This window comes from Oryctolagus cuniculus, chromosome 4, assembly GCF_964237555.1.
Source record: "Oryctolagus cuniculus chromosome 4, mOryCun1.1, whole genome shotgun sequence".
NCBI classification, from domain to species: Eukaryota; Metazoa; Chordata; class Mammalia; order Lagomorpha; family Leporidae; genus Oryctolagus; species Oryctolagus cuniculus.
Window position 1 is genome coordinate 105136490 of NC_091435.1, and position 26636 is coordinate 105163125.

The 26636-nt window shown below is 37.0% G+C and overlaps 1 protein-coding gene and 1 long non-coding RNA gene across 11 annotated transcripts in view; both read right to left on the minus strand.

The window, feature by feature from the left end:
- The window catches only part of NAALADL2 (N-acetylated alpha-linked acidic dipeptidase like 2), a 1435315-nt gene that overhangs the window by 1011875 nt on the left and 396804 nt on the right, over positions 1 to 26636 (minus strand). For 3 of the 10 annotated variants that reach the window (XM_051859155.2, XM_017346923.3, XM_008266506.4), the window contains exon 1: positions 366 to 4336. The exons of 5 other annotated variants lie outside the window; for them this stretch is intronic. In XM_051859155.2, the coding sequence (XP_051715115.2) occupies positions 366 to 408 (43 nt within the window). In that variant the 5' untranslated portion in view covers positions 409 to 4336. Of the gene's footprint in view, positions 1 to 365; positions 4337 to 9386; positions 9503 to 26636 lie in introns of those variants that run through there. 2 more of the 10 variants (XM_070072496.1, XM_070072495.1) reach the window with 1 other exon arrangement.
- On the minus strand, positions 14160 to 20581 carry LOC127493959 (uncharacterized). The gene is made up of 2 exons (XR_007924610.2): positions 19414 to 20581; positions 14160 to 18717 (listed from the first exon to the last, which is right to left on the minus strand). It is a non-coding gene; the product is annotated as an uncharacterized lncRNA (long non-coding RNA).

Below are 26636 nucleotides of genomic sequence, written 5' to 3' on the forward strand. Positions count from 1 at the left end.
AACTGAATTACAAATACGAATGCCATAAAAGTCAATATTCTGTCAATTCTGGAAAGGTTCCACATGAAAATGGACTGGAAGCTGGTTACACCAATTCTCCAGCATTACATTGGATATTAAGGATCAAGTTTTCTCTGTGGAAACTAAATTTGTGATTTCTCATTGGTCAGAGTGTTGATAAAACACAGACAACATGCTGCTTTGAAAACAACAATCCTTATTTCTTTTTGCCACCCCCAAAGAACAGGCTGGGGGAGGACAGCAACACACACATGTGTGAGCGCACACGTGCACACACACAAACACACACACAGTAATCAACACTGTTGAAATTTCTGATTGTTCCAGAGACTGTTGGCACTTACCTTGCAAAGATGTATTAGGTAGACTTGTTTCATTCTCTCCCATTTTGTTATTTCTTTTTAAAGGGAGCCAAGCAGTTTCAAGTTGTGTCAGTTACCTTGCAAGCTTTGTGACCTTCTGACTTTCTACTGTAGTATTGTAACAGTATACTACCTGTTTTCCTCTGTGAATAATTACCATTCTGCTTCCTGAGTTACCTGGCTTGCAAGACCTGTTTTACTATGAAGTGAGATCACATCCTTTGATCCAATGGGCTGCTATTAAAGTGTACTTCACAAAACATGGCATTGTTTAAGTTTTGATATTAACTTTTAACTGCCTACTTTCACTTTGCTCTAGAAACATAGGATTGTCAATACTACCAGCATACCATGTTTCAGATCCAGCATTCTGTTTCCTAGTATCTTCTTAGAGAAATAAAATAAAATTTAAATTATATACTATCTATTTTTCAAATAATTAAGAAAATGAGGAACAATATCAGAATCAGTTCTGTGTAATAGTATGGACAAGTTTTAGAGTCCTAAAACTTGCTGTGTGACTGTAGGCAAGGGATGTAATGTCTTGTTTCTTCAACTATAAAATGGAATAACAAGTATTTCAGAAGAGTATTATGAAGATTGAAAAAAAAATAACATACGACTGCTGCCCATTTTTTTACAGATAAGAGAGCAAATGACACTTCCTCCTCCTCCACTTTCCTACTTTTCTTCCTTTATCTTCTTCCCTCTCTCCTCCTCTTGTTCTTTTCTTCTGAGTGAAAAGAATGTCAGTCTGTAGGACTGAGTCTCTGAGGTCTACTATCAGTTGTACTACATATTAACTGAGAGACTGTAAAGAAACCATTCAATGCGCTATTGGGGTGCCTCAAGTTTTTCCTATCAGACTACTGATGTTTGCTTTGCCTTTCTAATAGTGAATGCTGAGCTACAAACTGAAAAAGCAAAACTGAGCTAAAAACTGAAGATTTATCTTTAAATATTAATTGTGAGAGAGGAAGGAGATTACAGAATTAAGATGATTTATTTAAGTTTTGTCTCCCATAAGACATCTAGAATAAAAAAATCCACTTTATGTCTCCATAATTTCTTAATTTTAGCTTTGCTCAGATTAGTTAAAAAATGTGTCGCTCTAAATATCTCAAAGTGTCAAATATCCTCTCTTCATATTACCTTAGTTTTCAATTTGAAAATATTCTATGTACTATGTTTGCCAGTTACTGTAGAAATTGATCATATAAGCTATATAAACAGCATAAGTAGTAAACAGCTATAGTAGTTATACTCAAAAATATTAGAGATAAAAGCGCACATGACTTAAAAAATTTCCCCATCACAATTCAAAGTTCTAGCCTCATTTATTCTCTCTCTGGGTCTGTTTCCTAATATGTAATGAGTGAGCTGGATCATTTATTATGGAAGATCCATTCCATCTTTATAATGCCTTCAGCCTCTGATTGAAAGTGCAGGTTACAATTTGTTGCAGAAGACAGTTCTTTTGCTAGTACAACCAAATACTTTAATATATACACCATGCTGCATACTTTACCAAAACCAACTTGAAATTTAATTATGGCTAATCAAACTATGAGCACCACATTCTCACTTGCCCATAAGAAAAGCAACATACCAGGGCCAGCACCATGGCACAGTGGGTTAATCCTCCGCCTGTGGTGCCAGCATACCATGTGGGCACCGATTCTGGTTCCGGCTGCTCCACTTCCAGTCCGACTCTCTGCTAAGGGCCTGGAAAGGCAGTAGAGGATGGCCCAGGTGCATGGGCCCCTGCACCCATGTGGGAGACCAGGAGGAAGCATCTGACTCCTGGCTTCAGTTCGGCGCAGCTCCGGCCATTGTAGCCATTTGGGGAATGAGCCAACGGAGGGAAGACCTTTCTCTGTCTCTCTCTCTCTCACTATCTGTAACTCTATAAATAAATAGAAAAGAAAAGCAACATACCTATCAATCTTCACTCATTATGACAAACTTGGAATTTTCCCTGGGCACCTAATATAATTCAATAACAATTATAAACACCCATTATCTATGAGCCCAATTATGGCATATGGGAAGTGAAAATGAAAGTAGTATAAAGAAGTTCCATTCTTAAGTCAACCAAAAAAAATCAAAATATAAACACCAAAAACTTCAATGTGCAGCTCCACAAAACTTACATATACACTCAGTTATACTGAATCATATGCAATGCTAATAAAGGGTCATGCACATATACTAATTCTCTCTCTGTGTGTTGGTCCATTGAGATGCCTAGAAAAGTTCTTAGGTGATATTCTTAAAATATCTTGTAAATTTTGTACTAGCTAAGAGAACTTACTCATGTTTTCTTTACCTGACAAACATATATGCAGAAATTCTTCTTGAACCCAGTCTGGGTTGATGTCCTTTTTGTGTGTTCCCAGATGGCCCAAAAAATGCTAATTGTGAAGCTGGCATTGTGGCACAGCAGGTTAACCAACCACCTGCATAGCATATGGGCACCAGTGCATGCTCCAGCTGTTCCACTTCCATCTCAGATCCCTGCTAATGCGCCTGTGAGAGCAGCAGAACACGGCCCAAGTCTTTGGGGCCCTGAACCCAGGTAGGGTACACAGGTGGAATTTCAGGCTCCGAACTTTGTCCTGGCCTACCCCCCCCATCTGTTAAAGCTATTTGGGGAGTAAACAGGTTGATGGAAGATTTTTTTCTCTGTCTCTCCCTTTTTCTCCATCACTCTGTCTTTCAAATATATAAATAAGTACATTTTGAAATAAAATGTGATACACAAAAAATTTGTTCAATATGCCAAAAATCAAGACAGGGTGGGGAATTCCATGTTCATCTACCAGGACGGATCTTTGAGATTTTTGTTCCAACAATTACATGGCTATGCTCTCTCTCTTTTCAAGTGCATAATCAGATGATATACATTTCATGCATTTCAGAGAAAAGCAGATCTAGTCCCTATTCAGTTCTATTCCATTTGTTTAAAATATTCAGTCTGTTTTCTTATCTAAGAAGTAGGTCTAAATATCATTGTTTTGAAAAGTAAATTATATAATATGTAAATGTTCAATATGTCAGGATAGTAATAGTATGCTTAGTTTCTCAAGATCATTTCCACACAGATTTTCAGTTCTGGCCAACCACCAAAAGGCAGAACAATATTTTCAAATATTTAAAACTAGTATCATGCAAAATTTTCTGAATTGAGCCCATCTAAAAAAATTTCTTTCTTGATTAAAATAAAGTCATTAACAGTGTAAAACTCATGAGATTTGCAACCTCATGTAATGAGTTCACATAACCTTAGACTCCAGAATTTCATCATCTAGTTTTCTGAGGACTCTTCTTTGAAGTTAGCATTTCTGTTGGGGTTTTGGTAGCCAGGAATTCCTAGGTTAGGATTGTGTAATCTCCATAGATTTTACATACTTGTGAGTCTACCAGAAATAAGATGACTACGTAAGCTAGGAAAGAATGGGGTGAAGAGAATGGTGAGGGTGGGGGACAGTACATAAGAGATGTATAGAAATAGAGTAAGCAATATTTTCTCACACGTAGAAATACTGACACAATTCATTCTACGTCCTCTCTCTTGATCCGTCTAGTTGTAATGGCAATGATGCCATTTCCATGCTCCCATAGGCTGTCAATTCCTACAGCCTATTCAATAATTTCTGTTCACAATTGATCGTAATGATAGGACTAAGAACCAAAGGGATCACATAAACAAGACTAGTGTCTGCAAATACTAGCTGATAGAATCAAAAAGGGAGAGAATGATCCAACGTGGGAAGTGAGATACACAGCAGACCCATAGAATGGCAAATGTCCTAACAGCACTCTGGCCTCATAATCAGCCCTTAAGGCATGCGGATCCGGCTGAAATGCCCATGAGAGTATTTCAGGCATGGAAAGCCAAGACCCTCTGGGGAAAAAAAAAAAAAAAAAAAAAAAAAAAAAAACCTAAATGAAAGATCTCCACGAGTGAGATCCCAGTGGAAAGAATGGGTCATCAAAGAAGGAGGTACCTTTCTCTGAAGGGAGGAGAGAACTTCCACTTTGACCATGGCCTTGTCTAAATAATGTGATCACACTATTACCACAACTTTCCATACCATTGGCTCCTAACTCTCCATTAATATTTAGCTTATTTAGTTCCTCTAATAAAGCTTCTTTGGCATCTGGACAGCTATTTGATATTATAAATAGCTAAAAAAACATAATGTGGACTTAATCAAGTTTACTTTATATGTGAATTTTTTCTAAAAATTCAAAAAAAATTAAGATTACTGAGTACTACACATTAGGGTAGACTGGTGAGCGAAAATGTCCTTTAGATACAACTAATAAAATTTTCATTCTCTATCTTTTTTATCAAATTTCACACAGAATATTAAAATTATTAATAGAGAACAAAGAAAGTAACTCTTGAAATTGTCAGGTGAACCCATTAACAAACAAGATAAGTCTTAATAACAAGCAGACTATAATCATTTTAAATATCTCTCCACTACAGTTTAGTCAATAAATTATATAAATTACATGCTACCATAGACACACACACACACACACATACATACACACACAACCGAGTTGTTTAACAGTTACTGATGGTTTGCAGCTTTGCAGTTAAGTTCACATAATTAACTAATACATAACATGCCCCATATAGTGATAGCAGATTCATAAGAGATGCTAAGTTGGAAATCAGGTAGGAGTAATACTACCAAGCATTGTAATTTGCCGCGGAAAATATCACAGTTCAGATTCTGGAAAAACTGTGTAACAAGATTTCAAATGCAAGCTTGTAATCATAGTGCACAGTGATAGATACTTTTTACAAGGGTCTCATGAAATCGTGGCTTACATGACAGAAAGCTTTAAAGTCATAAACTCCTTAGCCATCTCATTTTTATCTATTTAAGTCCACTGACAGTCAGGAGACTATACTTGTTCCAGTAGCACAAAACTATTCTTCAGAGTAGAATGGTCATTTCCTGGTACAACTATGTAAAAGAGTAGGCTATTTTAGCCATCAAAGCTTCAACTGAAAGAAGGAAAATATTTTAAAAAAATTATAAATGTATAGTTAATTCTATTATGGAACTATAAAATGAAGTACAATGCAACAATACACACATACATATTTATTAATAGTTTAATAAACTCTGGCAAAACTCCCTCAAGAGGAACATTAAGGACAGCATCAAAGGAAAGGAAAAGACATGCTAATCAACTGATGCATGCATAAAATAGTGAATTGACCAATCTGGGAATCTTTGGACATGTTAAAACTCTACACATAAAATTTTAGAATCTGAAGGTTCAGTAGGAAAACCAAGATGATAGGATGATTTTGTCATTTTAATAAAAGTAATGAGATGCTTATATAATGTTAATGCCATGGAGATCAATTTATTTCTTCAAAACAACGTGAAATAAAACGACCAATCCTGAAAAGTGTTATTCATGATCTAATACAGCTCTGATAATAATTTGCAGGTAGAACTCAGCCATTCATGTTGAGAGGGGAAACTTCTTCCAGCTTTCAGCTACTTCATGATAGCATAAAAAGCAAACAACAACAATTAACGCCCACTGTGATTTAGGAATTTGGCAAATATTAACTAAATGAAAGCAATGTTTAACAGCTATTGAGAGGAAAACAGCATTCTCTAACCACCATCAGGAGCCAAATTTACTAAGGTGAAGCCAAAGTAAAAAGTGAAGTTTCTCATTGATTTTAAAACATTCTATTCCTCTCACATCTAAATATTACTAATAGCTTCAGATTTCCAAAATATGCCCTACAGATAAAAGTCACTCATTAACACTAAGTACTTTGGATTTGGTTCATGAAGTATGAACAAATATACGTGTCAACAAGAACAAATTGATTATGAGGAATCAGAACAAATTAAAGGTTATTAATTTGTCACATTGGGTTTTATTTTTTCTCTTTTTTTCTTCTTTTCTTTTTTTTTCTTCTTCTTCTCAGAATAAAGCCAAAGCACCCTAACATGCTTTCTAAGAAAATGATTCCAGGAAAACTATTTTTGTTCAACATCATAATGGGCCACTACTTTCTGCTGAGAATGTTTTCTTTCCGAAAGCTCCACTTCTATTTTGCTGCTGACTACCTGCCAGCCAGCATTGTTAAAGAAAAGGAGATTAAGGATTAAAGTCCCCAATAAAATAGTCTTTTCTCGACAGGAAATGGCTGCTGTCTTTCCTAGGGTGACCAGATTTACAGGATGAGAAAAAAAAGAGAGAGAAAAAAACGAAGACAGAGAGATAAACATAACTTCACTAGGTGGATTTTTCAGGATAATAGACTAAAAGGGGATATACCTATGAGAGAAAAAAAAATCCCAGGATGACACTGGAAAGTAGAGTATCTGATCACCTTGGGCAAGGAGCAGCTCAGAACATGAGAACAAATATAAAAATAGAGGCAGAAATACCAATGCTCAAGTTAGCGTCCAATAGCTATTTCCTCATGTCCCTCTCACTTCTAAATCTTTTTGTCTTTTTCATATTCAAAAGCATTAATTTTATTCCCTTAACATTTAAATATATGCAGGATTTACATGGCCCTGTCTTTTAACTTGCAAGGAATACTTTTAGAGCATTTCTTAATTGCTGTTTTTAGATCTGCCATACTCACAGGCAGCTATTAAATAATCGAAGATTGATTAATTAAAATGATAAACATATAATAATTGTATTTCCTCATTCTCCCAAATCTCCACAATAAAAGTAAAAGGGCAGATAAGAGATTATTGACTGAAAATATGTCTAGTAACTTGCTTCCCTCATTCACAAAGTATCCTGTATTTTACTGATTTCTAGTTTGAAGGAGCGGATTTCTTTAATTTTCTTACTACTAACCTAGAAAGCAAGTCAAGGTACCCTAAATGTGAAAACAAGAAATCTGAGCTGAAGTGAGACCAGCTACCTGGGAACACAGAGACTCCGGCTGCCCAGAATAAATGCTATAAGAGGTGCTGAGGAGTGTGGAGGGCGTTCCTTTATACATAAAAAGGAAGAACTACATAAAGGCCTTAGCAAGTTATAATTACACTGTAATTGACAAGAATAGTGTAGATTATTGATTGGCTATTGCTTATTGGTATATTTTGGAATGGAACTTCCAACAGCAGGAATAAACGAGTTGTGAATCTTTATTACTCGAATGGTGTCATCTAGTCAGCAAGAATGGTCTGTTTGGGGCCGGCAGCATGGTGCAGTAGGTTAATCCTCCGCCTAAGGCGCCGGCATCCCATATGAGTGCTGGTTTCAGTACCGGCTGCCCCTCTTCCAGTCCAGCTCTCTGCTATGGCCTGGGAAGGCAGTGGAAGATGGCCCAAGTCCTTGGGCATCTGTACCCCATGGGAGACCAGGAAGAAGCTCCTGGCTCCTGGCCTCAGATCAGTGCAGCACTGGCTGTTGCGGCCATCTGGGGAGTGACGTGAAGGAAGACCTTTCTCTCTGTCTCTCCCTCTCACTGTCTGTAACTCTGTCAAATAAATAAAATAATTTTTTTTTTGACAGGCAGAGTGGACAGTGAGAGAGAGAGACAGAGAGAAAGGTCTTCCTTTGCCATTGGTTCACCCTCCAATGGCAGCCGCGGCTGGCGCGCTGCGGCCAGCGCACCGCGCTGATCCGATGGCAGGAGCCAGGTGCTTTTCCTGGTCTCCCATGGGGTGCAGGGCCCAAGCACTTGGGCCATCCTCCACTGCCCTCCCTGGCCACAGCAGAGGGCTGGCCTGGAAGAGGGGCAACCGGGACAGAATCCGGCGCCCCGACTGGGACTAGAACCCGGTGTGCCGGCGCCGCTAGGCAGAATATTAGCCTAGTGAGCCACGGCACCGGCCTAATAAATTTTTTTTTTTTTTTTTTTTTAAAAAGAATGGTCTGTTCAAGATTAAGCATAGGTATGGTCTTGATGTATGCAACAGGGTCCCCTAGCTCAGGTTCACCTGGGCTAAAGGTTTTAGTAAGCCTCAATCTTTTCTATTTTTTAATTCTTTTCTCACCAGAAACTAAGAAACTCATTAATACCAAGTACCTTGATTTATTCATGAAGTATGCATAAAAGTAGGTGTCAACAAAAACAAGTTAATTATAGGAATCAGCAAAAAAGAAAGTTTAGTATTTTGTCACATCAGGTTTTCTTTAATTATTTCCTTTTTTCCTTCTTTTTTTCTCTTCCTCCTTTTTCTCTTCTTAGAATAAAGTCAAAGCATCATAATATGATTTCCAATAAAATGATTTCAAGAGAACTACTTTTTTCCTAATTATATTCCTAAAAATTGGTGACCAATCTGAAATAAAATATTTCAAAGTTCACAATACTGTGAAGAAATTAACTGAGACTGAAAAATGCCTATTAGCCCATAGTGAAATAAAAATTTTAGTTTCATCACAGATCGAAGTATAAAATACATGAAGAAACTTGGAAGGCAACTTAAATCATTGAAATTAAATTTAAAGAGAACTTCCTACTTTCTAACTTAAGGGTAATTTTATGACATCTATAGGAATTTAAGGAAACATTTTTTTATTGTGTTTACTCTCATTCACTGTTGATGGCAATAAAAACTGGTGTGATTTATTTCTTTATTGAGGTAAAATTCACATGCAAAAACTACACCCATTTTAAGTGCATCATTAGATAAGTTGCTGTAAATATATTCACCCTTATAGCTGCCATGACATTCAAGATAAAGAGCATTTTAATCATCCCAAGAATTTTTCTTGTGCCCCTTTACAATTACTCCTTCCCTCATCCCAATTCTGGCCTCAGTAAACACTGATATATTTTCTGTCACTGTATTTCTTTTGTCTTTGCTTGAATTTCATATAAAGAGAATCATACCTTGGATTGCTTTTTCTCTCACACACTGTTGTCAGAAACCAAAAATAGTTTAGTTGGACAATATCTCCTGAGTTCACAGTCAAGATGTTGCCCAATTCTGGAGCTACCAAAGGATTTGACTAGGGCTGCAGGATACATACGTGTTCTACCCTCTCTGGATACTTCAGTTGTTGGCTGTTGAAAGGAGATCTCATGTCTCACTAAAGAGCTGCTTAAGTGTTGCTAAGACAGAGCCAATGCTTTCCTCCAGAATGCACTATCAAAGAGAAGAAACAAAGGTGGATACACAATGCCTGTTAGGACCTAATCCCCAATTCACACACCCACTCTTCTGCTTTAATATACCCAATGGAATGAATCACAAAATCCAGCCCACATACAGGTGAGGGGCAGAGATAAGCTCCATCTATTGACTAAAGCATGAAAAATTTGTGAATTTACATTAGTTTAAAACCACCACACAAGTTTTAGGCCATTATGAATAGAGTTCCCATGAACATTCATGTAAAAAGGTAGTTTTTTTTTTTTTTTAATTTTGCTACACGTTTAGATTTTCTTTGGGTAAATATTTAGGAGTGCCATTGTTGAAATTAAGATGAGTATACATTTAACATTAAAGAAACTGCCAAAGTCTTGTCCAAGGTGGTTGTACCATTTTAGAATTTCCCTGGCAATTGATGAGAGTTCCTGCTGTTCCATATTCTTACTAATAGATGGCATTGTGAATCTTGTACATTTTAGCATTTTTAATGCATGTGTAGCAATATCTGATTGTGGGTTTAACTTGCATTTATTTCTCTGATAATTAATGATGTTGAAAATATTTACATGTGCTTACTGGCCATTCATATAATTTCTTTATTGGATCTTTATTGGCTTAGGATTAAAATATGAATTCTTTATACAGAGGAATGTAAATTCTGTGTCAAATACAAATACTATATATATTTTTTCTCTAATTCTATACATTTCAGTATCTTAATGGTATCTTGGATAGATGGCATCTTAATTTCTTAATTGTATCTTTTAAAAAGCATAAGTTTAGGATTATGTCAAAATTATTAATTTTTATGTTTTCTCTGTCCTATCTAAACCCAAAGCCAAAACAAAATTTTCATTATGTTCTATTTTGTAGTTTAAACGTCTACCCATGGTAAATTTTGTGTATGAAAAACAGTGGGGGCCAGACTTGTGGTGTAGCAGATAAAGCTGCCACCTGGGATGCAGGCATCAACACCTGGCTGCTCCATTTCCTGTTCTGCTCTACTTCCTGTCTGGCTCCCTGCTAAAGCACGTGGGAAAGCAGCAAAAGATGGCTCATTGTGGTCGTCTGGGGAGTGAACCAGCAGATTAAAGATTCTCTCCCTCTCTCTCTCCTATTGCTGCCTTTCAAATAAATAAACATTAAAAGAAGAAAAGAGGTGAAGGTTGAATTATTTTTATTTTATTATTTAAAACATTTTCATTGTGGTAAAGTACACATAACATATAATTTACCATCTTGATCATTTTAAGTGTACAATCCAACAAATAAGTTAACATTATTGTACAAAAAATCTCTAGAACATCTTGATCTTGCTAAACTGAAAGTCTACACTCACTAAACAGCAGTTCGCCATTTCTGCCTTCTCTCAGCCATGGCAAACCCTTTACTTTCTATGATTTGGACTACACTCTGCATGCCATATAAGTAGAATCACTTACATAGAATTTGTCTTTCTGTGAATGGCTTATTTCACTTAGCATATCCTCATGGTTCATGCATGTCATAGCATGTATTTCAAATTGCTTCCTATTGAAGCCTGAATAATATTCCATTATAAGTATATATGACATTCGTTTATCCATTTATCCATCTTTGGACACTTTGGCCATTATATATAAAGCTGCAATGCACTGGGTATGTAAAGATCTCAAGATCCTGCTTTCAATTATTTTAGGTATCTATACAGAGGTAGAATTTCCAGATCTCATGCTAAAATTAACTGCTTTTTAGGAAACAGCATACTGTTTTCTATGTGGTTGTGCTATTTTTATTACCATCAATAGTGTACAAGCATTCCAATTTCTCTACTTTCATTCTAATACTTGCTATATTCTGTTTTTCTGATAGTCATCATCTTAATCAGTATAAGTGATATCTCATTGTTGTCTTCATTTGAATTTCTCTAATTATTTGTGATGTTGAGCATTTTTCCTATGTTTATCGATCATGTACAATTTCTTTGAAGAGATATATTTGACTCCTCTGCAAACCATATTCATATACATGAGTAGGAATCATTGAGTGAGCATTGTAGCACAGCAATTTAAGCTGCTGCTTAGGATGCCCACAGCCCAAATCAGAGGGCGTGGTATCCATTCATATCCTTGCTTCTGATCCAGCTACGCGGCAGCAGATGATGGCCCAAGGTATTGGATTCATGCCACCCATGTTTGGTACCCAGATGGAATCCTGGCTCCTGACTTATCCCAGCCTTGGCTATTGCAGGCATTTGGAGAATAAACCAGAAGGATAGAAGATGCCTCTCTCTCTCTTTCTTACTCCTCTCCATCACTCTACCTTACAAATAAATACATACATACCTACATATACATACATACAACTTTAGAGAAGAATCACTACCTAGAATATATAAAGGATTTCTACAACTAAAAAACAACAACAAAATACGACCTGATTTTTTAAATGGCCAAAGGACTCTATTAGATATTTTTCCAAAGAAAAACATACAAATGACCAACAAGCATATGAAAAGATATCCATTTTGGTAGTAAAATATATTTGAAATCCATGCATTGTTGTTTTCATAATATGCATTTTTCCCAGAAGTTTCTGAAGAACCCTCATATGTATTTAAAGACCATATCTCAGAGATTATACAGAGAAATCTTTCAGTTTTTTTCCAAAAATGCAGAATAACACTCTTTACTTTCTAATTGTAGTATTTGGATTTCATTAACATATTTATCAACATACATGGATTTAATTCTACCATTTTGCCACACTCTTTTTTGTTGCTGTATTATTCTTTTCGCTTTTTTATATGTCTTCATTGGGATTTTTTAAATATTTATTTATTTGAAAGGCATAGTCACACAGAAGAAAGGAGGGAGAGGTGTAGGGAGTAAGAGAAAGAGAGAGAGATCTTCCATCCACTGGTTCACGGCCCAAGTGACCATAACAGCTAGGTCTGGGACAGCCTGAAAGCCAGGATCCAAAAATTCCATCTTGTCTACCATTTTCTGCTGCCTACTCAGGAACATTACCTTTTTTTTTTTTTTTTTTTTTTTTTTTTTTTTTTTTTTTTTTTTGACAGGCAGAGTTAGTGAGAGAGACAGAGAGAAAGGTCTTCCTTCTGTTGGTTCATCCCCCCAAAATGGTCACTATGGCTGGCGCACTGCGCAGATCCGAAGCCAGGAGCCAGGTGCTTCAGGTGCTTCTTCCTGGTGTCCCATGCAGGTGCAGAGCCCATGCACTTGAGCCATCTTCCTCTGCCTTCCCGGGTCACAGCAGAGAGCTGGACTGGAATAGGAGCAACCAGGACAGAATCTGGCACCCCAACCGGGACTAGTACCCGGAGTGTCGGAGCAGCAGAAGGAGGGTTATCCTAGTGAGCCGGCCAGGAACATTATCAGAGAGCAGGATCAGAAGCAGAGTGACTGGGACTTGTACCACACTTGTATATATGAGGTTAGTGTCACAAATGACAACTTAACCTGGTGCACCACAATGCCAGCCTCAGAATACTTGTTAATATTCAAATTCATCTGCATTATTTCTTTAGTAGATATTATTTTGCTGCTCAGTTTATACTTTTCACTCTGTTCCTGTCTCCAGTTGTCCTGTTGCTTGAAGTTTTACAACAGTTAAGTTATAATAAACAATTTTCAAATAATATATAATTTCACATATAAGAAACTTACACCATTTCTTACTACCATTTCCTCCTCATGTTTTTGTGATGCTAATAACATACCTTCACTAATACATGCATAAGTAGTCTCACATATATTTGCTCTACATATTTGGTTATATTTTAAATATGGTAAAATGAGAGAATCATTTTCTTATATTAACCTGAATGTTTACCATTTTTATACTCTATGTTCCTTTGTGTAGATTCAAGTTTCATTATCCTATTGCCTGAAAAGTACCCTTATAGTTCTTGCCTGCTAACAAATTGTCTCAGTTTCTATTTATCTAAAAAATTCCATTTAGCTTTCAGTCTTTAAAAAAAAAAAATTGTCAGGGCCAGCACCCTGGCATGGTAGGTTAATCCTCCCCCTGCAGCACCGGCACCCCATATGGGTGCCAGTTCTAGTCCAGGCTGCTCCTCTTCCAAGCCAGCTCACTGCTGTGGCCTGCGAAAGCAGAAGATGGACCAAGTGCTTGGGCCCCTGCACCTATATGGGAGACTGGAAGGAAGCACCTGGCTCCTGGCTATGGATCTGTACAGCTCAGGCCATTGCGGCCATTTGGGGAGTGAACCAGTGGACGCAAGACATTTCTCTCTGTTTCTCCCTCTCCTGTCTGTAATTCTACCTTTCACATAAATAAATAAAATCTCAAAAAAAAAAAAAAAAAAAAAAAAAAAAGCCCTGGCCTGAAGCGCCTGCAACCCATATGGGTACTGGTTCTAGTCCCGGCTGCTCTTCTTCCAACCCAGCTCTCTTTATTGGCCTGGGAAAATAGTAGAAAATGGCCCAAGTCCTTGGGCTCCTGCACCCACGTGGGAGACCTGGAAGAAGCTCCTGGCTCCTGGCTTCGGTCTGGCGCAGCTCTGGCCACTGCGGCCATCTGGGGAGTGAACCAGCGGATGGAAAACCTTGCTTTCTGTCTCTGCCTCTCTCTGTAACTCTGTGTTTCAAATAAATAAAATAAGTCTTAAAAAAATGAACTGTTTGTATGATTTCTAAATTGGTATGTTGTGCTTTTTTCAGCATGTTAAATACAAGTTTACTTTAAAAAGTTCACATTATGAAGATTATACATGGATTTTAAATATGTTTTGAACCAAATATATATCTTTTAATTCTATTTTCTAGATCTTTTTGAGGTACCCTCATATATTGTTTTGTTATCATCTGGCTTAATTGTTGACAAAAAGTCTCTGATACTTCATATATGGTATTCTAGTTATTTTATAGTTTATATTTCATATTGAGGGTATTTCAAAAAATCATGGAAAACATTCAAAGTTATGTTTATTTTGATGAAAAAATTTGAAATCTATGCATAGTTTTTGCATAACATGTTTTTTCAATGAACATTTTGAAAAACTGCTTTTATATGGATATCCTTCAGGTTTGTAGAACACTGTTAATTTCTTTTTAGTCATTTTTCCTTTTAATGTAGTAAATCTGAAGAGTTTCTCTTTCTATGTCTTCCAGTGGACTGATAGTTTTTTTTATCAGTGTCTTTTTCTGTAAATTCCATTTGACAAAATTTTCATTTCTGATAGTAAATTCTTACATTCTATTTGGGTCATTTCCATGTCTTTCTTTAACTTGATGAGGTTTATGTTTGCTTTTATTGTTGAACATCTTTACAAAGCAACTTTAATTTCCTTACCCATCATTCCATCTCTCTGGGTCTACTTCTATGAATTTTATTCTGATTATCAGCCCTAATTATATGCTTCTTTGCTTGTCTATCAATTTTATTTGATGCATAATATTGTTACTATGCCTTATATATTGTTGAGTGATGAATTTTATTATTTTCCTACAAAGTTGTTGGACTTTGTTTTGAGAACTGTTTTGTAGGTTTTTTTTTAGAGAAGAACTGCAATATCCTTTATTGTAGGGCTACTTTAGTTCTACCACTAAGTGTTGTTTAAAATTTTAAGAGTTCTATGAGGTCAACAAGGTTTCTCTACTCTTGCAAGGAACAAGAATGATTTGCAGCCCTGTGAAAGCTTTGGAAAATATTCAAGTTAGATCTGTTAATTATGCTTCCCCAGCAGCTGTACAATTAATGTAACTTTACCCTTTGCACAGATTTATATTCAATTAAATACTTTAAAAGAAATATTCCTTAGGAGCCTAGGGATCCCTTTTACCTCCAATATTGTCTGCAGACATACTGGTGTCTCATTTTATCCCAAAATTTAATCTATCTCTCTTCACCTCAGGCTATTTTTTTGGTTCTTCAGCCCTTCAAAGTATCCTGGAAATTGCTCCAAGTAGGAACTCAAAGGGATTATAGACTTATCTCATTTGATTCCCTTTTATCTGGTAATCACAGTCCTTAGCCATTTGTTGACTAACATATGAAAACAGTTGTTTAACATATTTTGTCCATTAGTTTACTGTTATGGCAGGAGGCAAGTCAAATTGGATTGATTCTTTCACAGGAAAAGCAAAATGGTAAACCACTTTTGAGGGTAATTTGGCAAGATATACATGTAATATTAAATAAAACACATCATTTGAAATTTTACTCCTAGGAAATTTTCTAGGATGATAATCAGAAAAAAGTACTAGTTGCTTTATGTAACAATGTACATAATTGTTGGTTTCAATAGAAAAAAAACAAATATTTGATCATAGGTTATTACATAAACTAACATAAAATTATATACTGGATTAATTACAACTGTTAATACAGAATTATTCTCTGACTTAGAAAGACATCAAATAAATCATTGTGTTACACAGTTGTCAAGCTACATGATACGGGGGCGAGTGCTATGACACAGAATGTTCAGCTTCTGCCTGCAGCACCAGCATCTCATATGTACACCAATTCAAATCCCAGCTGCTCCACTTCTGATCCAGCCCCCTGTTAATGCACCTGGGAAAGCAGTGGAAAATGGCCAAGTCCTTCGACCCCTGCACCCATGTGGGTGATCCAAAAGAAGCTCCTGCCTCCAAGCTTTGGCCTGGCCCAGCCCCAGTTGTTGCAGCCATTGGGAGAGTGAACTAGTGGATGGAAGACCTTTCTTTCCCTGTCTCTACCTCTCTCTGTAACTCTTTCAAATAAATAAAATAAATATTTAAAAAAGATATATGATATGATATATGCTAAAAATACTATGATGGTTAACTAAAGGTTGTATTTTAGAATTACTGATAATTATCTAACTTATTCCTTGCATCCTTCTTAATTTTTGATATATTAATAAAAGTTATGTGTTATTTCCATAATCAAAACAAATAATTTACTATTTTGAGAAAAAATCAATCTTATTTATTGTTCTTGACTGTTCTTTATGTTGTTAGGAAATTCAAAAAATGCTAAAAATATGGATTAACTTTGTGGCACAGCAGGTTAAGCCATTTCTTTGATGCTGACATCCCATATTAGAGTGCAACTTATAGTCCTAACTGCCCAGTTTCTGATCCAGCTCCCTGCTATTGTGCCAGGGAAGGTAGAATACGATGGTTCAAGTACTTGGGCTACTGCCACCCATGTGGAAGACCTAGATAGAGCTCCTGACTCCTGGCTTCAGCTTGGCCCAGCATTGGCTGTTGTAGATATCTGGGGCTTGAACCAGCAAATAGAAGACTGATACTGCTCTCTCTCTCTCTCTCTGCATTTCAAATACATAATTCTGTAAAAATAATAATACAAAAATCCAAGGATATTCATACACTTCATTTATAATTTATGCCTCCAATGTTCTTGAAAGGAATCTGAACTCGTTAGTATCATTAAATAAGTTAATATGAAGAAAAACATTTATGTGTATATAAATAAGCAGTTGATAAGTTTACTTGATAATAACATTTTGTGAACTCTAAAAAGAATTTATAAATGGGACTTAGGAGGAAAAATTGGGCATAATTATAAAACTAAGAACTTAGATGTTCTATTTATGGAGGAAGCAAAAAAGATAAATACCACTCAGCAGATATTTCACAGCTTGTTTTTTATAAGCCTGTACTATTACAAAGAATAATGCAAGTGTTTTGGCTACCATGTTGATTTTGGGGATTTTGTTAGAAAAGGGAAACAGCAGGATACATCTGTTGAAGCTGTGGAAGAAAGCAGACAAGAAGCCACCTAAAGAACAGCTGTCACTCTTGAGATACATAGCAGAATAAGAAAATGAACTGCACATTTCTTTCTTTGTAAAACAAACAAAATTCATCTTACAATACAGATATCATCATTAAAATAGACAGAAAAATAACAGAATTTATACAGTAGATTATTTCATGCTCAGAAGTAACCAGTTTTAACTTTAAATTTTACTCATTAACCCAAGACAAAAAGCAAGGCAATGTCAGGGTGTGGGTAGATAGAGATCCAATACAGATGGGGAGATATATAGAAGAAGATGCAATCAGAAATATAGGCATGATGAGAGATATAAATGTTCCATGATGTATGGAACATTTTGACACATGCTTTATTTCCTGTGAAAATCAATCAATATTGGTCTATTGTTTTGATGAAACTCAGAATCAGAAATTTGCGGATTTTGGTCCTAGCCACTAAATCTCAATGTGACCTTGATCAAATTACAGCCTTTTTCTAGATCTCAATATTTTCTTCTTTAAAACAGAGGTAACACAGGAACCTCTTCACATGGTTGAGGTGATAGTTTGATATGAGAATGCAAAGCCTGATTATAATAGACTTTCAATAAATTCTGAATATTATAGTGATTACTAGCTTTGCTTTATTATTCTTACAAGGTATCAGATTACAATAATATACAGTTTTTGTAATGTTTTCTCAAATCCAATGATCCTCTCTTATCTACAAATCCACAGGAGTGGAACATTTGGTAAATGTTATAAAGCTCATCCCGTAGGTCATAATTGATTGGATCCATATGGTCCAAATAGGGCCAGCTATGGAAATCAGAGTTGTCATCTACTGGAATTTTGATTTGGGACTGAGAAAAAATTAAAGTTAGGCTTATAACATGTAAACTCAAGAGCTATGTGCACAGCCACCATCATCTATGGGGCCATGGACCAGGGACCAGAGAACAGCAATTCTCAGAGAGAAAGCAGCTGATTTATAAGAGAAAATAGAGATAATAAATGTAGACAGAAATTAGCTTGTATTACTATTTTTTTGTCTCAGTCTTTGCAAAAGCCTAGCTTTTGCATTCCAGGATGCAATCACTTAACATCAATATCAAGATACCTAGACTCTTCAGACCTCCAAACACATATTTAATGCTACATCAATTAAATTCATATGGGAATAGTTTCCAGAACCACTTATGTTAATTTCAGACCTTTTAGCCTGACTAATGATATTTATATTGATTAAGAAGTGTGTAACATTTGTTGAAGGAATTGTTGAACAATGTTCTTTGTAGAGAGCCACTGGTGTGCTGTGAGACTAACACATCTTTTTGTTGAAAAACTGGAAGAATGGTATCTTTGGATCCTGAGATGGGGAAAAAGGACTACAAGGGAATCATTTGGAAAACTGCGGCATAGAAAGCTTTGGGATACAAAATGTGTTAACACTAGAAGGTAAAAAGGAGTCCTGGATCATGCCTCATTGTCGCTCCCCCTCTTCATGGAGGAACGACACTAAACCCTGCCTAGGCTTCCTATCCGAGTCACGGCACCATTATGTCACTCCCCCTCTTCGTGGAGGAGCGACACTGAACCCTGCCTAGGCTTCATATCCGAGTCACGGCACCATTATGTCGCTCCCCCTCTTCGTGGAGGAACGACACTGAACCCTGCCTAGGCTTCATATCCGAGTCACGGCACCATTATGTCGCTCCCCCTCTTCGTGGAGGAACGACACAGGACCCTGCGTTGTTCTTTTGTCTGCTCGGCCCTCCCCGGGTTTGCTGCTGGTTCTTCCCGGGTTGGCTACCGTCCCTTCCACCTCCGTGGAAGGGTGGTTCCCCCTGCCACTTTCCCCACTTCCGCGGGGGAGCGGCACACCACCGGCCGGCTCTCTCGGGGGCTGCTCAGGTGTTCCTTCAGATAGATGTTCCTGGTGCATGTTGTCTCTCTCCTCCTTTATAGTCCTCTTCCACCAATCCCAACTCTGCTACCCACACGCCGAGTATGCTGCTCTCCTCCAATCAGGAGCAGGTCCTACAGTTTATTGGTTGAACTGGAGGCAGCTGTGTAGAAGCTATTTCCTCCTCTCCCAGCGCCATATTGTGGGAGAGCAGATTCATAAAGTAAGTCTTAATTCCAGTAACTTAGTCTAGTCCGAGTTGCCCCCCACACCTCATGAAGATTAATGTAGAGAAGATCTAGAAGGCTAGGTTTTTCTAATATTAGACCACTTACAGTAGGTGGTATAAGGATCCCCAAAGATGTCCACTTTCTAAGGAATAGTCCAGAATTTGATAACTTTGGGTTGTCTCTGGTTGCAAGAAAACAGTTCTCCTGCAGGCTTCCAGAAAAGAACATAGTCCTACTGACACTTTAGTCTTAACCCAGTGAAATCTGTCTTGGAATCGTCGCCTGCAGAACTATTGCTATAAATAAATATGTTGTGTAGTAACAAGTGTGTGATTATTTGTTACAGCAGAAAAATAAAACTAGAATGCCAATATATTCTAATTATGGAATTTAAATTATGTGTTTGGCATAAACCTACAATAGGAAGGTTTTATCATGAGTAACAAAAGTCATGACCAATTTCTTGGTTTTCATCCAGGAAAGAGAAATACTGAACTCATGAAGCTTAAAAAGTAAAGTGAGAAATAAATAAATTGAGGTTGTGAATATATCATGGATGATTATTATTCAATCTGTTATAAAAATGAGCTTTCCTTAATTTCTTAATTAATTCAGGTTAAAGTTAGCCTGAATTGATTTTGTTATCTATAATTATCAAATTGGATGACCAGAAGTTATAATGATAATTATCATCATCATCATCACCATAATATAATGATAATTAGCATAATAAATACAAGTGGCCTCAGGCATGGGTATTTGAACACCAGAAGGGTAAGAATATCTAGGACTTCAGACTCTAGGTATAGAATAATAGGATTTTTTTCTCTCTCTCTTTTTTTTAAGAAAACTAAATTATATAACATTTGATAAAGAATTTCTTCCATTCTTATGAAAAACTCAAGAAAATCAATACTATTTTATAACCCAAAAAATTGAAATTCAAAAACATTAATAATTTTGCCACAATCATAAATGATAGAAGTGGCATTCAGACCCCAGTCCTGTAACACTAAAGCTCTCATATCATTCACTCATTCAGCAACTATGTATTTATTTAAGATTTTCTTATTTGAAATACAGAATGTCAGAGAAGAACCAAAGAGAACTTTCATCCACAGGTTCACTTCTTTTTTTTTTTTAACTTTTATTTAATGAATATAAATTTCCAAAGTACGACTTATGGATTACAATGGCTTCCCCCCAATACCATCCCTCCCACCCACAACCCTCCCCTTTCCCACTCCCTCTCCCCTTCCATTCACATCAAGATTCATTTTCGATTCTCTTAATATACAGAAGATCAGCTTAGTATACATTAAGTAAAGATTTCAACAGTTTGCTCCCACACAGAAACATAAAGTGAAAAATAATAGATGATATTTTAAATGATGATGAAATCAGATCAGACCTATTGTCATGTTAATCTCAGTGAGAGTCAAGTTGGGAATTGATAGTTTCTTTCTTTCTTTTTTTTTTTTTAACAGAAGATCAGTTTAGTATACATTAAGTAAAGATTTCAACAGTTTGCACCCCTATAGAAACACAAAGTGAAATATACTGTTTGAGTACTCGTTATAGCATTAAGCCTCAGTGTACAGCACATTAAGGACAGAGATCCTACATGAGGAGTAAGTGCACAGTGACTCCTGTTGTTGACTTTACAAATTGACACTCCTGTCTATGGCATCAGTAATCTCCCTATGCACCAGTCATGAGTTTCCAAGGCTATGGAAGCCCTCTGAGTTCTCCGACTCTGATCTTGTTTAGACAAAGCCTTAGTCAAAGTGGAAGTTCTCTCCTCCCTTCAGAGAAAGGTACCTCCTTCTTTGAAGACCACAGGTTCACTTCTGAAATGCCCACGACAAATGGGGTTAGGCCAGGCCAAAGAAAGGAACCAGAAATTGTATTCAGTCTCCCACACAAGTAGAAGAAACCCAAGCACTTGGTCCATCATCTGCTGCCTTGCAGGATTCATTAGCAGAATGCCAAACTGGAAAGGGGGAGTATCAAGGACTCCAACCATGGCAGGCCATTTATTGTATGTGGGTGTCCCAAGCAGTGGTTTAACTCAGTATGCTACAACACCCACCCCAGCAACTATTCACTGATTAATTAGTATATACCAGGCACTATAATATCCATATTGCTGAAATTTAATGAGGTCTCACTATATGACAAGCACTTTCCATATATTAATTCACATGATCCTTGTTATATTAGTCTTCCCCTATTAAAGATGACACACAAAAACAATAAGAAATGTGTTGAAGTTCCTTTAAATGACAAAGTCACGACTGAACATAGTCTTTCTAGTTCATAGTGATTCTTCATTATCTACCTTTACTGCTACCTGTCCTAGGTGCTGAATATATAGACATAAAGACATGAATACTGTTCTCATCCATTTCATTGAAGAGGTAGATGAGAATATAGCAATCAAATTAATTAGTACTCATCATAATAAGTTTATATAAAAATAGCAAGAGGTGATGTGAAAGACTAATGAAACACCAAAAGATGTTAAGTAAGTAAAATCGAGCTGAAAAATTTGAGGAGTCACCTATAGGGATGTTTGAAGAACAGGAAGAGGGGCATACTGTAAATGGAAGTTCATTTTATATGTCAACTTTGCTGGGTTAAGCAATGCCCAGATGGCTAGCAAATGATTCTTTCTGGGTATGCCTGTAAGGGTGTTTCAGAAGAACCTAGTAGGTCAATCAGGAGACTATGTAAAGAAGATCCAGTCTCACTGATGTGGGAAAGAATCATTCCAGATATTGAGGGCCTGGACTCACATCTATCTTTTCCTGACATCAGAACATCTGGTTCACCAGTCTCCAAACTCCAGGACTTGACTCCCATCCTCACCAGTCATGACACCTTGGGCCTCAGTTGAGTCTTAGACCTTCAGATTCAAATTACAGCGGTGGCTTTCCCACCTGTAGACAGCACATTGTGGGACTTCTCAGCATCTGTAATCACATGAGCCAATTTCCATAACAAATCTCTCATCTTATAAACATCTACACATAACCCCTTGCTTTTGTTTCTCTGACAATCCCTGACTAATTGACTGGAAAACAGGAGAAACACTACAGATATACAAGAACTTGGTTCTTTCTTATATTGAGAAAAGGCTACTATGGCTGAAACAAATCTTTAGTTAAACAGAATCAAATAATGAGAATTGAAAAATAAACATACAGATTTAAATCTCTTTTATGTTTCCTTAATTATTGTTTGAAATAAAATTTCTCCACAAAATTCCTAAGAATTATTCAAGAAAAAATATTGTTTTTATAATTAATTATCTGTGTCATATAAAATTGGTCATTTCCATTGTTCTCCTTTTTTATTTGGAAGAATAGCATTGACATATTTTTGTCCCATAAGTGATCTGAGGAGAGTCATACTGAATGGTAGGTCTTCCAGTTGCAAAACCAAAGGCCTTTGATGGGCCTGTGGTAGAGCAGGCTAAGGCTCTGGTTGAGATACACACTTCCCATAAAGGAGTACCCTGAATCAAGTCTCACTTCTGCTTCTGATTCGCCTTCCTGCTAATGCACTTGGGAGGCAGTAGATGATGGCTCATGTACTTGGGTCCCAACCACCCACATGACAGACCTGGGTTAAGTTCCTGGCACCTGGCTTTGGTGTGGTCCAGCCTTGATTGTTGTACGCATTTGGGGAATAAAACAGCAAAGTATCTCTCGCTTCTCTCTCACTCACTGTTTCCCTGTTTCTTCCTCTTTCTGTCATTCTACCTCTAAGAAAATATAAAACAAAACTTTAAAAGACAAAAACATCGGGGCCGGCACAGTGGCACAGAGGGTTAAAGCCCTGACCTGAAGTGCCAGCATTCCCTATGGGCTCTGAATCTAGTCTCAGCTGTTCCTCTTCCTATCCAGCTCTCTGCTAAGGCCTGGGAAAACAGTAGAGGATGGCCCAAGTGCTTGGCCCCCTGCACCCACATCGGAGATCAGGAAGAGGCTCCTGGCTACTGGCTTCGGATCAGCACAGCTCCAGCCATTGCGGCCATCTGTGGAGTGAACAGTGGATGGAAGACCTCTTTCTTTGTCTCTACCTCTTTCTGTAACTCTGTCTTTCAAATAAATAAAATAAATCTTTAAAAAATTAATAAATAAAATAAAAGACAAAAACACAAAGGTCTCTAATGTATAAATAATTACTAAATGGTCTAGTTAAAGAAATAATCCCTACTTGACTGACTTATATGTTTACTTTTACCTTACAATAAGTAAAAAAAATTAAAAACTAGCCGGCGCCGTGGCTCAATAGGCTAATCCTCCACCTTGCGGCGCCGGCACACCGGGTTCTAGTCCCGGTTGGGGCGCCGGATTCTGTCCCGGTTGCCCCTCTTCCAGGCCAGCTCTCTGCTATGGCCAGGGAGTGCAGTGGAGGATGGCCCAGGTGCTTGGGCCCTGCACCCCATGGGAGACCAGGAAAAGCACCTGGATCCTGGCTCCTGCCAGGATCAGCACGGTGAGCCGGCTGCAGCGGCGGCCATTGGAGGGTGAACCAACGGCAAAAAGGAAGACCTTTCTCTCTCTGTCTCTCTCTCTCACTGTCCACTCTGCCTGTCAAAAAAAAAAAAAAAAAAAAAAAAAAAAAATTAAAAACTATCTTGTCATTTTCTCTGTATACATAAAATGAATCATTATTGAATGTGGGTGTCCCAAGCAGTGGTTTAACTCAGTATGCCACAACACCCACCCCAGCAACTATTCACTGATTAATTAGTATATACCAGGTACTATAATATCCACATTGCTGAAATTTAATGAGGTCTCACTATATGACAAGCACTTTCCATATGTTAATTCACATGATCCTTGTTATATTAGTCTTCCCCTATTAAAGATGACACACAAAAACAGTAAGAAATGTGTAGAAGTTCATTTTCCCTGTATACATAAAATGAATCATTATTGTATGTGGGTGATGTATGGTATATAAACTCTTTTAAATATCTACAGCTGGATGTTTATAAGTAAAAAATATAATCACAAAGTAATTGGTCATATCCTCTCATACATTTTTAATGTGAAATTTATTGCATATTTAACAGCTTATATTTAAATATAGTACTTAAATTCACAGTCAAAATCAGAATATTCTTCAGATACTTTATGAAAGGAAATGAATTATCAGTAACATTCTATTGGTAACAAGGGCAAATATGCAGTTTTTTTTTAAATTATTTATTTATCTGAGAGTTACAAAAAAAGGTAGATACAGAGAAAATGAGAGAGGTCCATTCACCGGTTCACTCTCCAAATGGCTGCAACAGCAGGAGATGGGCCTATCCAAAACCAGGAGCCAGGAGCTTCCTCCAGGTCTCCCACGTGGTTGCAGGGGCCCGAGGACTTGGACTGTCCTCTACTGCTTTCCTAGGCACATTATCAGAGAGCTGAATCAGAAGTAGAGTAGCTAGGGCTGGCGCTGCAGCTCAATAGGCTAATCCTCCGTCTGTGGCACCAGCACACTGGGTTCTAGTCCCGGTTGGGGCGCCGGATTCTGTCTCAGTTGCCCCTCTTTCAGGCCAATTTTCTGCTGTGGTCTGGGAGTGCAGTGGAGGATGGCCCAAGTGCTTGGGCCCTGCACCTGGATGGGAGACCAGGAGAAGCACCTGGCTCCTGGCTTCAGATCAGCGCGTTGAGCTGGCCACAGTGCGCCAGCTACGGTGGCCATTGGAGGATGAACCAATGGCAAAAAGGAAGACCTTTCTCTCTGTCTCTTTCTCTCTCTCACTGTCCACTCTGCCTGTCCAAAAAATGAAAAAAAAAAAAAAAAAAAAAGCAGCTGCAACTTGAACCAATGCCCATATGGGAATCTGGCACCACAGGCTGAGGTTTTAACCCACTGTTCCATAGTACCGTCACCAACATGAATACATTTACACTTGGAATGTCTTCTAAGAATTACTAAATACAAAATGAAATAATTATTTCTTATATATACCAATATTTAATAAAATCAAAATATTGAATTGTATATATGCAGCTTTTCCCGTTATAATTTAAATGTAAGAGACACTATCAATGACACATATTTAAATAAAATTATTTGGAGTTTGGCACTGTGGGTAGCAGGTAAAACTAATGCCTGCAGAGCTGGCATCCCATGTGGGCACCAGTTTGAGTCCCAGCTGCTCCACTTCCAATCCAGCTATCTGTTAGGGCCTGGGAAAGCAGTAGACAGTGGCTCAAATCCTTGGGCCCTGGATCCACTTGAGAGACCGGGAAGAAGACCAATCAGCCTCTGGCCATTGTGGTCATTTGGAGATTAAACCAGTGAATTGAAGACTGCTTGCTCACTCTCTCTGTCTCTCTCTCTGCTCCTGCCTTTCAAATAAATAAATCTTTAAATAAATAAATAAAATCATATGCTATTATCATCATAACAAAGTGTAAGCAATAATTTATGAAACTCAATTTGACTTAGATAATGATCTTTATATATTTTTATATTTATATATACTAATATATTTGTTTATATTTATATATACTAATATATATATAAATATATATTATATATTTATTATTATATTTATATAATATATATTAGTATATTTCTCTGTTCTATTTCCCAAAAATAATAGGAGGTGTTAAAAATGGAAGAAAGTGGAGGGTTGCGGGTGGGAGGGACGTTATGGGGGGAAGCCATTGTAATCCATAAGCTGTACTTTGGAAATTTATATTCATTAAATAAAAATTTAAAAAAAATGGTAGAATCAATCCACTTGGCTTATAGAAGTTTAGAATAGAAAGATTTATATTAGAGAAAATAACTAGATTTCAAATCTATTTTTTACAAAAATAACTTCAAAATTACTTAAATTTATGTTAGCTTCTTCTGAGCCTCCCAAAAAGTAACAAAAAAGCAAATTCTCTGCAGTGATATTGCAAAAATGAATAACCTGTTACAGAGAATAATATTTTTCCTTTCCTTATAATAAAGAGGAACAGGCTCAATTGAGAGTGTAATTGTACTTATGTCAACTAGAAGAGCATGCTCTTGGTTAAACAGTAAAGTACCATTTCACTTTTACAAAGTGATACGTATAAAATCTGTCAACCAGAGCTTTCACAGTTTTTAAAGCTGTCTAAAACAATCTATATTTTAAAATACTAAAATAATACATGTTGCTCTACATTTGGCTTCAGTGGTCTTTTGTCAATTTGCCCTCTAGGAACACTACAGCCTTCTGCTCCAGTAAGGAATATAAACCATTTTCTTAA